We start from the raw sequence: 15700 nt of genomic DNA, 5'->3' as shown, positions 1-15700 counted from the left end.
TCCAGAGAGATTATCTTTACAGCCGTGGCCTCTATGAACTCTTACTGTTCTTGCTTTTAAAAATAAAATATTTTCTTTCCTGATGCCAACTGCTCATATTTAATAATACCCTGAGCCTGACTCTGGTCTCATTTGCAGGGTTTCACACCCATGTAGCTCCATTGTCTTCCCTGAAATTAAGCCTGATTTACACTAATGTAAGTGAGAACAGAATCAGTCCCTTTGTGTACATATGTCACTCTTTATCTTCAAGGGCATTAACATTCTCAACCCCTTGGGAGGCAGTTCAGTATTCTATCCCCATTTTACAGGCACAGAAACGGATTGACTTGCCCAAGGTTGCACATAGAATCAGTAGCAAAGCCCTTTCTAGAACCCAGGAGTTTTGAATCTGTCCTGTGCTTGTTCCATTAGAGCAACATCCTAGTTTACCACAGGATACCTTAATCTGTCCCCTGGATATTGTTGCCAGGACAGATACATAGTTTTAAATGGGACATTGATGGCAGCCTATTCTGGCTCAGGGGATTAGAAATTGGCTATAGAGCTTTTCACCTTTTTGTCACGAGTTCTCAGGTGGCTAGTGGCAGAAACCTGTGATAGTGCGATGTCTGCTTGACGGTGTGTATGAAATGAATTTGAGTCTCGGTCCAGTTCCTAGTGAGACGGACATCAACATCAGAGAAGCACCGCCAGAACTGAACTAGCTGGCAGTCCCAGCAGAGAGGCCACCAGAAGTCATGGTCTGTGCCAGGGGTTCTCAAACTGGGAGTCGGGACTCCTCAGGAGGTTGCGAGGCTATTACATGGGGGGTCGTGAGCTGTCAGCCTCCACCCCAAACCCGCTTTGCCTCCAGCATTCATAATGGTGTTAAATATATAAGAAAGTGTTTTTAATTTAGAAGGGGGGTCACTCTCAGAGGCGTGCTGTGTGAAAGGGGTCACCAGTACAAAAGTTTGAGAACCCCTGGCCTAAGGAAGCTGAACTCACCTTCTTGCCCATAAAGATGGACTCTCCAGGCTGATGAGCATCCAGCCTCCCTGCAGGCTGATGCTTATTACAAGGCATTGCGAGGAGGTAGTTTGCACTGTCACTATCCCTGTTCTGTGGACAGAGTGCCAATCGACTGCATGCAGGGGTGGCAGATTTGTGTAATTTTTGGTGGCGCCCAGAACGGATCCAAGTCCTGTCCCGTCCCGTCCCCCCCCGACACCTGCCTTGTAAGCTAATATATATTTTTAAAAATAATGTAAAAATGTGAGGGCTTTTGGGTCAATCTAATTCTGGGCTCCCCCCTCATAATTCTACTAACACCCCCCCGCAACCCAACCCTCTGCTCAAGCCCCTCCCACACCCCAAGCCCCTCATCTTGACCTGCAGCACCCCCTGTTATTCCAGTCTTGCCCCTGTCTCCATCCAGCTCTGCCTATACACCTCAATTCTGACCTGCAGCAACATGCTGAGTATTTGCTGCTGAGCTACCATATCAAACTGAATTTCTGCATTATAGATCAAAGAGGGTTAATTAGAATTGCACTGAATGTATCTGAGCTTCATTGGCTCAGTATGGGTTGGGGGAAAGACTGTGACATACAGTAATTTTCCACACTTTGGAAATCTGTAAAACCTCTTCTCCTAAACCAAACCCCTTATCCCTATTTTCTGATTCCAGAGCATCCTGTTGATATATGGGACATACCTGGCTGGTCTGACAGATCATGTCAGCGCTCCACCAGTGAATCAGTCCTTGATCCTCATTGTTGGGGTCAACCTCGTTTTCCTTGCTGCTGGGACAGTTTTTTTAGTTAACTGGTTTTTCTACACTTGGCACAACCTGGTCTTTGGTTTTACATCTGGAGGCATCTTCATCTGTACAACCACAATCAATTGCTTCATCTTTGTTCCACAGGTATGAAACAAACTGTGTTCTAAAGGCCTGGCCTAAAAGGTCTCCTCAGATATGAGGACACGTAGATAATGTGTTCTGAAATGCTCACCCTTTTTCTTCTGGGATAGCAGAACAATACAAATACACAAAGTCTGGGAGGAAGCACCAGCTGGCTCAGAGGCTAGAGTTGTGATATGGAGCCTTTCATCTTTAACTGCTGGTCATCAAGTCCAATTCAACCAAGGTGGTAGCAACTAAAAAATCATTCCCAGTCTGTTTGCTGCTCAGTGGCTTGTGTGAAATGAGTTTTGGGGCCTCTGGTTTTAAGCATTTATATTACACTCATTTATACCAGAGTCCTTGGGCTTGGTTCCTTCTTGACTGAAAGCTGAGAATCTGGAAGAGACAGTGGTGGTTTGGGAAAGGAGGTGGTATGCTGTACTGCTGCTTCCTTCCAAATCTGAGCCCTGAAAACAATGCAGGAATCCCTTATAGGACATACCAGACTGGAATGTGTTTGCCCAGCACTCCAGAAGGGGCTAGGGGAGGAAGTTGGGGTTTATCCCCGTCCTTACGTTCCTGGGGATCTGTGGTATCTGCAGAGCGCACAGGACCTCAGGTCTGCAATTATTTTTCAGCAAATGAAACCTTATACTTCAGTTTTTTGAATACTATTTCAATTAAATGTTGATAAATATTGACTAAAATATCACCCCCAAAAAGTGACAGTGCTTTCTCCTGTTTGGACCAATGTGGCTCAGAAGCTGAAGAACTGAGCCAGCCCTGGTGGGGTTTGAAGCTCTGGTTCCAGGGAGTTTGGACTACCACAGTAACCACATGGCCTCCAAGCATGAATCCACAAGGCCACTTTCCTTCCAATTCCTCCTGCCACTCCCTCAAAATATCCAGGGTAACTCACACCACCATCTACTTAATCCCTGAGTCCACAGCAGCTCTGCCCCTCTGGTCAACCCCCAAGAATCTAGTAGCTATGTGTCTCCTCCCACTCCCTAATGGTGCCTCCTTTCCCCCATGTTCCTGGTGCTCTGACCCCTCTTCCACTTCCCAGAGTACCCTGGTGTCTCTGCTAGTCCCCTCCTCTCCCACTTCCCTCTCTGTGGCTCTGCCCCTTATTTATGGGGTTTGGTAAAAGAAGTGGCCACTCCCATCTGCTTCTCCCCTGGGTAGGTGACCACCTCCCCACATACTGCTCCCATAGTTAAGCCAGGGTGCTCTAGGAGCCACCAGAGGAGTTTGTGGAGGGGGAAAGGAGCAAGCAGATGGGCGAGTGGCTTCAAAGGAGACACTAGCTGTTTTTCTAGCTCTCTGGTAGCCGTGGGCTCTTCCTGACATGGGAGGGGTGAATTTGGCAGTTTTCCCCACCCTACTAGTCCTCTGCTCTCCCCTCCCCTGCCCCGACAAGCAGTGATGGGAGGGGCAGCCCTTGGAGCCACCCCCAGACTTGTGACTACCAACTGCCACTGGATTTGGTCAATATGGTACCCCTGCAGGGAGTACTGGTGTTTCAGAGGTCATGCTTCGAGGCCCTCCTATGAAAGACTGACCTCAGCACTATACATGGTTGCAAAGGGTCCATCAATGGACTGCTGTGCCCGTGTTCTTGGACCACGGGATTGGTTACTGCTGGTGAATCTAATCTGTTCTGCTGAGGTTCTTATACCACACCCATGACCATAGTACTGAGCACCTTACAACCTCTATTCCGTCTCTCTTGTCCTTCTCTCTCTCTCTGCCATAGTGTTCCTCTTCCAGAGAAGCAGGGCAGTGAGCGAGCCTGCATGCTGCAATGCAGACAGGCAGCCTCTGATGCTTCCTGGGCTGACAGTAGGTTTTGCTGTCCCCTGGGATGTCTGCTTTTCTCCACACAAATAGTAAAGCCCAGCTCTCCGGTATGGGAGGGGGAGGAGCAGGAGCTATTTTAAGAAAAGCTATTGACAGGGCTGTGTTCATTGCTTCCTGTGTATTTCAGGAGGAATCTGGTGTGCTAGGCCACAGTCTGTCTGTGTTAATGGATACAATCCCCAGGTTGCTATAATAAGAGGGAAAAGAAGAAATGGATGGTGGTTGGTTTCTATATTGGTTAAGGAGTTGAGGGCTCAAGAGAATGAGCCAGGGGAGGGAGGAACAGAGATAAACCTTAAACCAGGCCCCGGAAAGAGTGGGTCTGTGCAAGTGCATTTGCCAGCACCCCTCAATCTTGACTGGCAGCCCCCCTGCTACTCCATCTGTGAGACTCACACAGCTCCATCAAAACATCTCAATCCTAACCTACAGCACCTCCTGCTCTTTCTGCCCACCCACAACTCGTTCCTGCTCTGCATGATGATTGCTCCCATCTGGTACTTGCACCACTCCCCAAGCCCAGTTCTGTCCTCAGTGAAATATGGAAGCTACAGAGAGGAGCGACAAATACCCTTCTGTTCTGTTCAGCCAGATGGTGAGGCACTTTGGCTACCTTACTTTGTGTTCCCCACCTTGAGGCTCTTCTGCCTCAAACACTAAAATCTGCTACTCCCTAAAGAATCCACCCAGATAGTGCTTTGCCCTCCTCTAGCGCCTTCACTCCTGAGCTTCATCAACATGAATTAAAGTTCACAATCCCCTGGGAGGTTGGGGAGGTCTGTGAGCCCCATTCTACAGATGGGGAAATGGAAGCACAGTGAGCGGCAGCAAGTTTGCCTGACCCCACACAGCAAATTCATGTCAGAGCCAGAATATAACCTGGAACTTTGGATTTTCAGTTTCCATCTTCTACCACTAGATGACAGTTCTCCCTATAAAATCACCTGAGTGAACCCTGCCTTTGCTCCTCTCTCTTCCTTCCCCAGATTGGGTAATCTGTCTCCCTGGGCTGTCAGTTCAGTATGGTGCATGCTGCATCGTTACCTTCCACCTGCTCTGATGAGGACACTGGTGGTCAAATGATGAGAAAGAACAGGAGGAGGAGGAGAATATGTTGCTGTGAACGCAATTGATCAAGAAAGTGGAGAGGGGACCTGATCATTTGAGCAAGATTCCTGGGACAGGAGAAAAATCTAACTAAAGGGGACACAGAGCCTGTCTCTTGTAGGGTGTCTCTTTTAATCTGGATTAGGTTAGTAGTGCCAAAGGTCATCTCATGAGAAATTCCTTAGTGGACAACAGACCACATCGCAAAAGACACCATCACAACTGATGCTTGCAGTCTCAAAGGGGAAAGCACTGAATGGACCACCGAGTTCCCCTTTCACTCCTAGGGAGGGTACCTTTTGTTTAGGGCTGAGGCACATGGGTATGGGTGGAATAGGGGAAAGTTGACCTGCTATCGCTGCCTGGGTAGTTCATGTTCTCTGGTTAAAGGCAGTCACTCTCCAGGGCTGTTGATCCAATGCCTTTCACCAGCACTATATGTATGTAAAAATATTTTTTTTAAAGTTAGTGCAATTTTAAAAAAATATCTGTTTAAGATTCCATATCATAACAGAAGTACATAAAATAACGAAGTGCAGAGAGAGGGTAAATCAGGTGCTCCTTTTTACTCTCATAATACAGGATTAATACAGCCCATTTAAAGAAAAAGCCCATTGAATGATTAACCCATGGAACTCACTGCTACTAGTTATCACTGAGGCCAAGAACTTAGCAGAATTTTAAAAGGATGGGCATTTAAGTTGATAATGAAAACATCCACAGTTGCTATCTGCGATATGTATAAATCCTCATCCTTCAAGGCAAAAGCCAACTGCTGACAAGGGTTAGGCAGAAACTTTTGCAATAAGCAAATTATTGCATAATTGTCCATTACAAGGTTTCTTTCACCTTTCTGTGAAATCCTTGGTACTTGCCATTGTTGGAGACAAGATAGTGGACTGGATGGACTAGGGGTGGCACTTCTTACGTTCCTTTCAGTAGCAGAATTCACGTGCAAACTGAAGCATAACAAGTAATTACATTTTATACCCAAATATTTGTGAATAATTCCCATCTTTATTTCTTCCTGATTTTGTGAGGTCAGCTCAGGTGCCTGTTTCTTCTTCAGGAACTAATGTCCTCAATAACTTTGTCTAGGGACAGCTGGAAGTTGCTCTGTGATAGACCAGCTGTGTCAGGAATCAGTTGCTGCAGTGGAATTGGCCTGATTAGCTAGACTGTAAGCTCTTTGAAACAGGGAGCAGCTCCTCTCTGTAAAGTGCCTAGCATTCTATTGGTGCTATTCAAATAATAATCTCTTTTCAAGTAGTGAAGGAGGAGCAGATTTCCAGCTATTGAGGTGCACCATGCAATTTATCGTAGAGTTCCTGCATGCACAGTTATTCTGTTGCTTATCTGAGAGCATGAGCTTTTTATCTAGCTCAGGCTTTGTAATTCACCTTTTGTTTCATTGGCTTGATTTTCCTAATAGTTTTGCTCTTCCGTCGTTCATCTGAAATAGATGAACAGCTGGAGCCTGGATGCACTAGGTTTTCATTCTGACACCAGTGAAAAAAAGCAAATATCGAGTGGTATTGGTTTTCAACATGTCATTCGTGATTCAAGATTAAGAAAGTGTGTGAGAGACATTGTCTTTGTCTCTTTCTGACTCAGTGGGGCCCTGGTTTACAACACTGTTAAAGACTGTAGAACAGGCAGGATCTAACTGTGTCTACACAAGCAGCCAAAACCAAAGGCAATGCAAAGCTTTATTTCAGACATGTGGCTGTGGGTAGGTCCAATCTACACTACATCTTTGCACTGTGGTGTTACTGTTATCTCTGGCAGGCTACACAGGGGTGGGGGTTAGGGGAGGATCAAGGCGCGCGTGTGTGAATTTACCCCTTTGTCTCTGTCTCTGTGCATGTCTGTGTCACGCCCTCTCTTTGTCTCTCCCTGCTCTTTGTGTGTGTGTGTCTCTCTCTCTGCATCTGTCTGTCTGTCTCTCTGTGTGTATATATATTTCATGTGTATATAATGGGTGCTTGCACTCAACAGCTCCGGCAGTGGAAAGCCTTTGAGGAAGAACAGCACCAAACCATCAGCCACATGGCAAAATATTTTACGAGCCCCAGCAAGAGCTTCCTCTCCATGTACAGTGAAGAGCAGATCTGCCAGCTGATAGGGGAGAAGAACTCCATGCAACGGCTGCTTACTGAGGTAATCTGCACTCACAGGCAGCTCATGCTAGTGGAAAGAGCAGTCCCAGCCATTGATCTCCCTCTGGCTCAGTGGCCAGCAGCTGTTGTCCTCCTCTGCTGTACTCTCTCCCCGCCTCCTCCTTTGTCTGCTGAAGGATTTGTAGGGTAGAATACCCTCTGTCACAAACTGATCAAAATGGAGATTTCCCATTGCATCAGCTTCCTTCAAGAAATAATACATGGAAAGGAATTTTTTTTAAATAATTTTACATCTTTTTCCCAGATTCTCAAACTTGATGCATAAATTAGGGCAACTGGCAGAAAACTGGCCTGATTTTTTGGAGCTCACACAAAGATCTAATTCAGAGGGGATGCGTCCTATCCCAAAAGGTCTCCAGCTCCCACTCCCTTTCAGCTTTCTCCAAATTATACAGCCAGAAGTGCTTTGGCTGTTAGAACAACATTATGTTCCAGTGTAATTGGTGCAAATGTTTCTATATGCAATCTCCAAAATATTCACATATGCAAATGTTCAAGGACATGTTGAAGTGCAGCTAGGAAAGGAACGGGTTGCACATGTTTCACGTTTCATTTTAAAGGTCTGTCATTCTGCTATTTCAAACTATAATTATTTAAATTCTAGAAGCTAATGGGGTGGAACTGTGCAGGGCTGGAATTCTAGAAGCTAGAGGAGATGGTTCTATATGGGACTTTGAATGATTGCATCTGGATTCTCCGATCTGTACAAAAAAGTGCCATTTCTGTACTGCAGTGTAATGGTTTGCTTCCCAGTAAGTAGGCCCCAATGGAGCAATTTTTTCCTGCCGCATTTTCTTAATGTCCCACTTTTTTGTCTCTAGGACATTCATCTATTCTAAATAGACAGCTCAAAGACCAGGTCTAGACTCACAAATTAAGTTGCCCCAGCTACATCGCTCGGGGGTGTGAAAAATCCACACTCTGAGTGCTGTAGATAAGTCAGCCTAACCCCCGGTGTAGTCAGCGCGAGGCAGGGGAGCTGGAACAGTTTTTATAGTAGGGGCGCTTAGAGCCCTTGAACCAAACTAAACGCTGGATATGATGGAAACCACTTCAAGCCAGGCACCCCCAGCACCTCTAGTTCCCACACCTGCAGTCGGTCAACGGAAGAATTCTTCTGTTGACCTAGCTATCGCCTCTCAAGGAGGTGGATTATGTAGGCCGATGGGAGAACCTCTCCCGTCACTGTAGTGAGTGTCTACGCTGCAATTGTGCTGCTGGGGTAGCGTTTGAAGAGTAATCAAGCCCAAAGACTGCCACTCTAGCATTTCCTCTGAAAAACAGACTGACTTTCTGACCTGTTTGCCTTTAAATCCACAACCTTAATGAAGTATTAGCATTGTGTTCTGCACCAAAGTTGATGTATGTATTTATTTGTGATTTGTTACAGAAAAATGCTGTGATCGAAAGCCTCCAGGAGCAAGTGAACAATGCTAAGGAGAAGCTGACGAGGCTGATGTCTGCAGAGTGCAGCTATGATTCGATGGACCTCGCTGTTCCTTCCACATCCTTTTCCATCTTGCCTCAGAACACAGATAGCCATGTTGAGTCCAGTGGTTGTGCCATGGAAGCTGAAGGGCTGCATGGAGACTATTTTCCCCCTGGTCAAGAGCAGAACCCTTGGTACTGTCCCAGTCTCCCAGATACACAGTGCAGTCCAGTGTCTGTTGGCAAACAAGATTGTGTTGGTATCATCCAGAACCTTAAACATATAAAGCACCAAAACACTCCACCAGAAGATCTTAGTTGCTATGAGACACTGCTTTGTAACACTATGGACATCTCCGAATACGGCTCTAAGGATGTCCAAGAGCAATGGAGGCCTCCAAACAACAAGAAATATATCGACAGTCCACCAATACCATTGAGTCAGAATCTCTCAGCAGTTGATGGGAGAGCAGAGCAACCAAAGAGCTCAGCAGCATTTGAGGAGCAGCCCTCAAAGGTCAGTGAAAAGTTGCAGGAAATCTTGCAAGAGCTGAGCATTGGCGGCATAGTTAGTGCCCAGGCGTCATCCAGGGGGCCTAGGCAACCCAGCCACAATGCAGAACATGAAAAGAGTGCAGCCTGGAGACCCTGGGAGAGTCACACAGGTGTCTGCACTTACCTTAGTCCTTACAGGACAAGACGGCGAAGAAGAAGAATCCCAGTCCATCCACCTTCCACCTACTTTCCTGCATCTATGACCCCACAAGCGTGGTGTCTCCCGAACAAGGCAGTCAGCAGGACACAGAGTGGACAGAGCACTTGGAGCCGTGACAGATTAACACAAACATCTCCGGATAAAGCAAGTGACACCAGTGATGGAAGGTTCCTCTATCAGCCATCACCCTCCTCATCAGTCATCAACAAAATGTGCAACTTCCAGCTGAAGCACAGGAAGAACCGGCCTGAAGAACAAAGCCGTGAAGGGAATGGCCGAGTTTCAAACAAACACCAAGGCTCTGCCCAAGTGAAGAGCCACAATGCGCTGTTGTATCCCCCCAGTCCCCTCAGCCTCCAGCAGCAGCAGGGGGATGCTGGGAGGCACCTGGAACAACCCCTTGTGCCCTCCCTGTGCCTTTATCCAGACTCTGACTCCAGTAGCAGCTCGGAGGAGATGTTCAGCTGCTGCCACAAGCCTCACTGTGAAATCTGCTTCCACAGCCCTGGTGACTCCAGTGACAGCTGCACCACTGACACAGACCCAGAGCCTAGCGGGTCCCTAGCCCACTGGGCAAAGCTTTATGGCAGGCCTCAGCCCATCGTGAACTTCAAAGATGATCTGAAACCCACATTGGTGTAAATGTAAATGAAGACGTCCTATTCCAGAGGCATCCCCCCAGACAAGTTGCGTTTTAAACAGTATGGAAGGAACGTACCATCTGAGGGAAGTGTGACGCTCAGAGGACTGGGAATGGGATATAAAGGCCCAGATTCACAAAGCTGCTTAAGTGCTTAATTCCTAGTGAAATTAATGGGAGTTAGGTGCCCAAGTACCTTTGTGAATCTGGTCCAAAGCTTTTAACTGTCTAGGATGCTAATTGAGATCCAATCTAGGTCAGGAGTGACTGACAATCACAACCACCTGATAGCCGGTTAGTGGTATTATTGAAATAAGTTGGTGGTTTTAATCCAGTTGCTATGGACAGGTGCCCACAGCACATACAAACTCATCACACTAATTGGCCTTCTTGTCAGCACTCAGGGAGCAGGGAGGTCAAGGATTGAATTGACCAGGCTGACTGGACTACCCTCTCATCCTAGAAGGCTGCGTCTGGGTAGGAGGTGATTTGCACACATCAGGAGCAGTGTATGGGGAAGACTTGAATAGCTCTGACCCATGCTCTCCCTGCTCTGTACAGCGCACAGCCAAACAGAGACTTTCTGTCCCCTGGAGCTGTCAATCTTGAACCTTTCACCAACATTGCATTCAATTAGAATTTGTAAAAAAAGAAATTTGGAATTATTTTCACCTTGGCATTCAGCCTTAATGAGCTAGTCTCTCAACACAGCAAGAATCTGGGGGTGGCAGAAAACACTAGACTTCCTATTTCTGTTTTGTGGTCTCTGAGCAAACTAATGAAATCCAGGGCTGACTTCTCCAGATCTGACTTTGCATTTCACTCAGTTTAAATATATGGCAGCAGGTAGATACTGAGCAGAGTTGAAGAGGGAAAGCTGAAAAAGCTTGACAGCACTGCAGACAATTTTTTAAAATTGGGTTTGTGGCCTTTTGTGCTTCTTTATGGTGTACACAATAGGTGAGAAAGGTTTGGAGTTTCTTCGTATTTTCTGTTCATTTTTACCTTAGATATATCAGGAATATCAAATCTGGTATCCCTGCTTTTGGTGGAAAACCTCTCGGGGGAGACAACCTCAGATAGTTCTTGCGATCTGCCACATCTTTATATAAGAGGAGAGGGGTGCTGAAATTTTGGTTGAATGGAAGTCTGTGTTAGACAGGCATTAACAAAGATCAAACTGTTTTAAACAATGTCAGTAAAAATCCACTTTCAATTACTCGCTGGCAATGCCAGAATTCTACTAGTGCTCTAGCCCAGGGGTTCTCAACCTTCTTCTTTCTGAAGCCCCCCAGGGTACGATAAAAACTCTGTGGCCCACGTGTGCCACCATAACTGGTTTTCTGTGTGTAACAGCCAGGGCCGGCATTAGGGGGTAGCAACCAGGGAAACTGCCTGGGGCCCCATGAAGCTACATTACTCAGGCTTCGGCTTCAGCCCCAGGTGACGGGGCTCAGGGCCCTGAGCTTCAGCCCCATGAGGTCGGGCTTCGGCATTTTACCCTGGACCCCAGCTGGCCCCAGTCTAATGTCTTTCTACCCTGGGCTAATGCTGGCCCTGCTTGGTGGCCCACTTCAAACCTGCTCGCAGCCCCCCAGAGGGCCCCAGCCCCCTGGCTGAGAACCACTGCTTTAGCCCACATAGAATCTTCCAGGCTTGACAAGGCCTGGACTTCTAAGGTAAAAACAATCAAAAATGTATCTTTTGAATATCCCACCTTTCAGCCCTGCTTTGTCCATAATAAAGACACAAACAAGGACACCATCCCAATTTTGTTTTCCTTCACTTTTCACCTCTAACATTTGAAGAGAACCAGTTTCCCTCTAGCTGTATTCATTCCCAAGCTGCTGTTTCCGTAGCTGTCTAAGCAAGTGTTTGGGGCTGCCCAGCGTGACAGTTCTATTGCTGATGAAATGCATTGAATAGGTGGAACCTACTGACACAAAGTAATCATGCAGCGTGGGCCACATGTACAGGTGCACAAGGTGGGGAAGGAGCAAAAGACTTCTCTCAATGCACCCCAGCACTGGGACTGGCCACTAGCTCCCCCTGGCATACAAGGCACCCTAAGGAGGTTGGGGGACACAGGAGCGTGGTTTAGAAAAAGATATAGCGCTATGCACTCTCCCCCTGTTTGCTTGGGAGCTCCAGCAGGCATTAATGCACAGGGCCTGGCAGTGCTTCCACCGTGGAGTGATGCAGAGTTCATTCAAATCTGTGGACAAGCCCCAGCTGAGCTCTGCATGGTGAACCATACCTCTTGGACTGAGGGGAAGATGCTGGAGCCTGGTGTGAATGAATGGAGCATAGAATAGAATTTTGCTGATGTTTTATTTATAGCCATTATTTTTGTGACAGGCTGCTTGGAGCTCAGCTCGCCCAGCTGGAAGTCACTCTAGCTCTGTCTCTTGTAGAGCTGGGATGCCCTACGGGACAAGTGCAGCCTGCAGAGACCTAAGCAGTGGCCTCTGGCTGAGCTTTCCCTGCAAGTGCAGGCAGTGCACACATCTGAAGGACTCAAACATACAATGGCGGTTCCTCAGTTGCGGCGGGTGCTGCTACAAGGCTCAGCAGATCTTAGGGGATGCTCATGGAGGTGCAAATCAGGGGGAGCCCACAGAGCTCGGGGCAAATGGCCAGGGAGTTCCTTAGTGTTGTAAAGTTGGGTCACCTCTGAGGCACTGTCAGGTCTGTGAGCGTCTTGTGGGTATTTTACACCAGGCAAGACAGGGAACGTTATTGGCATAGAGCAAACAGTCCCTAGCCTTAGGCAGCTGAGACTGGAAAAAGTAGCCGTAGTTCTGAGCTCTGACAATGAGAGGCTACTGCTGCCCTGCCTTCCCTCCCAGCTTTCCATCCCTTTGCTGGGTGGCTCCACACAGGAGGGGGAGCTAGAGTGGGCAGGCAGCAGTGAATGCTTTCCACCCCCACCTCAGTGGAGCAAGGGTGTGATTTGCTGAGAGACTGAACTGTACTGCCTGGCCCCAGTCACCTGACCAAGGTCAGGGTTACAGAAGGTCAATAGCCCTGTCATGTGGGAGAGGGCTGGTGTCTAGGATGCTGCCCTGTGCAGTGGACAAGGCTGGCTGCAAGAGAAAAGGAGGAGGTATAAAGCCTTTTATTATTATGGGGTCTGTGTGCTGGGCATTGTACAAACACATAGAAAAAAGGTTTCAGAGTAACAGCCGTGTTAGTCTGTATTCGCAAAAAGAAAAGGAGGACTTGTGGCACCTTAGAGACTAACCAATTTATTTGAGCATAAGCTGTTGTGAGCTACAGCTCACTTCATCGGCGAGCTGTAGCTCATGAAAGCTCATGCTCAAATAAATTGGTTAGTCTCTAAGGTGCTACAAGTACTCCTTTTCTTTTTACATAGAAAAAAATAGTCCCTGCTCCAAAGAGCCTGCAATCTACGACTGTCCTCCTAGGAAGGATATATCTCCTTGCTGTACTCTGAGCCAACAGCAAAGAATGTGACCCTTATCACATGGAACTCAAAAGGCAGGGTAAGTGCCTGCTCCCAGCTAGTGGACAGGTGATCTCTGTGTTAATTGCTCCTGTTGCTGAGCGCACAGTCCATTGCATTCACTGTATTTCAGGTGTGTGTGTGAGAGAGAGATTGTGATTTCTGGTTTCTCGTTTACTTGAATATCTACCAAGCAACCCTTGGCAATCCCTTATTCTTCATGCCAGGGTTCTGTAACTCTTTCACAGTGTGAAGAACATTTTAATAGAGAGCTTGTCACTTCACACCCCTGTGGCAACTACAACATTTGCTTACACTGAAAAATAACATTAAGAAAGTATTTCATGGAGGTTAAGCGTCTTGTAATGCAATTTAACAGCTGGAAAAGAGAAGAGCCAGCTCTCTGTGGTCCACCAGCAAGTGTTCTGCAGCCACCAGTGGTTCACAGACCACAGCGTGGGAACTTGTGCTCCATGCGGTCTCTTAGGTGTGGCTACCATTTTGCATGCGTCAGATATTGCGCTGTCTGTGGGGTTGGGAACAAGCTGGGAAGAGACTCCCATTAAGAGGGTATCTCACTCATTTATTTTGTCCAATTAACTTGATTTGTACTTTACCTTTGGTTGATTTGTACTTTCTATGGTTTCTGTTTCTCTTAACTTGTTCAAAACATTGTTTAAAATGAAAGGTGTTTTTACCACAGTCTCTTGCAGTGACTTTTGTGTCTCTTACTTCCCTGAGCAGCTGTAGACCCCTGGAAGATAAAAACCATACTACTACTAGTAGCAAAGGAATGTTCCCGTGTAGCTCAAGTAGACAGGACTTGTGTCTTAGGAGCAGGAAAGTCCTGGGTTCAGTGCCCATTCCTGCAGCTAGGAGCATAGGTGGGAGTCTAAACCCAGGACTGCGTGTCATCCCCGATGCTGGAAAAGTCACTTCGACTTGCAATGCCTCAAGTTTCTCGTTCTGTAAAATGGGAATAATTCTGACCTTCTTGGGGGTGAGGTCTTGGGAGGAGAGATTCACTGGTGTCTGTATGGTGCTTTATTCTGTTTAATGATTTAAACATTTATGTTTGTGATTTATTAATTTTATTTAATTATGATTTAGCTGGTGACTAAGGATATGGGCAGACAGTTCTCCCTTCTCTGTATTCTCCATTATATGCCCCTCCGTGGAGAATGAATTGCTTCTCTATAGTCCCCATTACACTTTGCATGGCCCAGCTGGATCCAGAGTTCCTGCCCCTTTCCCAGGGTGCTCTGTCAGGTGGTAACAAGCCCATACCCATTCCAGCATTGTACTATCCAGCCCAACCAGGCAATCCTGTGCAGTAAGGCAGTTATTACATTTGAGATGTTTGAAATGGATGAGCTGTTTAGGGCAGTCAACTCCCCTGTGTTTCTGCTGGAAAGGGTTTTCCAGAGGAGCCTGATAACAACAGTTCCCCCTCGGCTATCACTTGTGGACAAGAGGAAAAAATGAACTTCAAAAGATAGAAGGGAGACAGAGCAGCACTCTGCAGTGCTCCCCAGAGCAAGCTCATTAGGGTACAGGAGCTCCGCACTGGTTCTGCACATATAGAGCATGTTATTAACAATAACTAGCATGTACTCAGCACTCTGCATGTTCATAGCTCGTTGCAAGCAGATGGTCGTCTTATTATCACCCAGGGGTAGATCAGTAGCTCTATCTCTCTAAAATAATGGGGAAACTGAAGCACTGAGTAAAGTGACTTGTCCAAGACCAAACAGTTAATCAGTAGCAGAGTTGGGGATAAAATCCAGGAGCCCTGGCTACCTTGAAATCCCGCATTTTGGAAGTAAATTCCTGACATCCAACATCTGCCACTATTACAAGACACAAGACTAGTCCCCAGGTGAACTCAGAGTCATCATCCTCCCTTCTAGAAAGCGACATTTGTTGGAAGGGAGTTCAGGAGACTCTCCTGCAGGAAATGATAGTAAAGTTTCACTTTATAAGTAAATTTTGGTCAATTGGATAAGACAGGCAGGCAGCACTAACACAGTGACATTTAGGACAATTACTGCGACTCTTGATAGCTTATGTCTAAAAAATAAAATCTACTGTGATTGTTTAATGAAACTTTCTATATATGTTATGGCAGCACAGATAGTGAGCTCTTCGGGGCAGGGTCCTGGTTTGTATTTTCTGTGCAGCACTTTACAAACCCAAGAGTATTGTAAACTACCAGTACTTCTGCCTAGCAATAATGTTATTAAAAGTAAGAAGACATCACCCTACTCAGGGTGTGTTTGTGGGTGGTGGGGATGACCCACAAAGCCAGCACCAGTTTAATCTAAATGATCCCTACAGTTTACTCAGTGGATATCTTTTTATAATAAATTCCATTAAAAAAACTATATCAAAAGAATGTTAAGGTTGCCTGGTT

At 46.6% G+C, this 15700-nt stretch overlaps 1 protein-coding gene across 8 annotated transcripts in view; it reads left to right on the top strand.

Moving 5' to 3' along the window:
* Positions 1-13069, top strand: part of GPR156 (G protein-coupled receptor 156) — a 66879-nt gene extending 53810 nt beyond the window's left edge. For 6 of the 8 annotated variants that reach the window (XM_078848375.1, XM_078848371.1, XM_073309502.1 and 3 more), the window contains 3 exons: positions 1673-1909; positions 6857-7018; positions 8429-13069. In XM_078848375.1, the coding sequence (XP_078704501.1) occupies positions 1673-1909; positions 6857-7018; positions 8429-9823 (1794 nt within the window). In that variant the 3' untranslated portion in view covers positions 9824-13069. The remainder of the gene's footprint in view (positions 1-1672; positions 1910-6856; positions 7019-8428) is intronic. The other 2 variants (XM_078848389.1, XM_078848379.1) reach the window with 1 other exon arrangement.
* The last annotated feature ends 2631 nt before the right edge of the window (positions 13070-15700 follow it).

The sequence above is a fragment of the Lepidochelys kempii genome, chromosome 1, assembly GCF_965140285.1.
Source record: "Lepidochelys kempii isolate rLepKem1 chromosome 1, rLepKem1.hap1, whole genome shotgun sequence".
Lineage (NCBI taxonomy): Eukaryota > Metazoa > Chordata > Testudines > Cheloniidae > Lepidochelys > Lepidochelys kempii.
The sequence above is the reverse complement of the archived record's forward strand: the minus strand, read 5'-3'. Positions and strand labels throughout refer to the sequence as shown.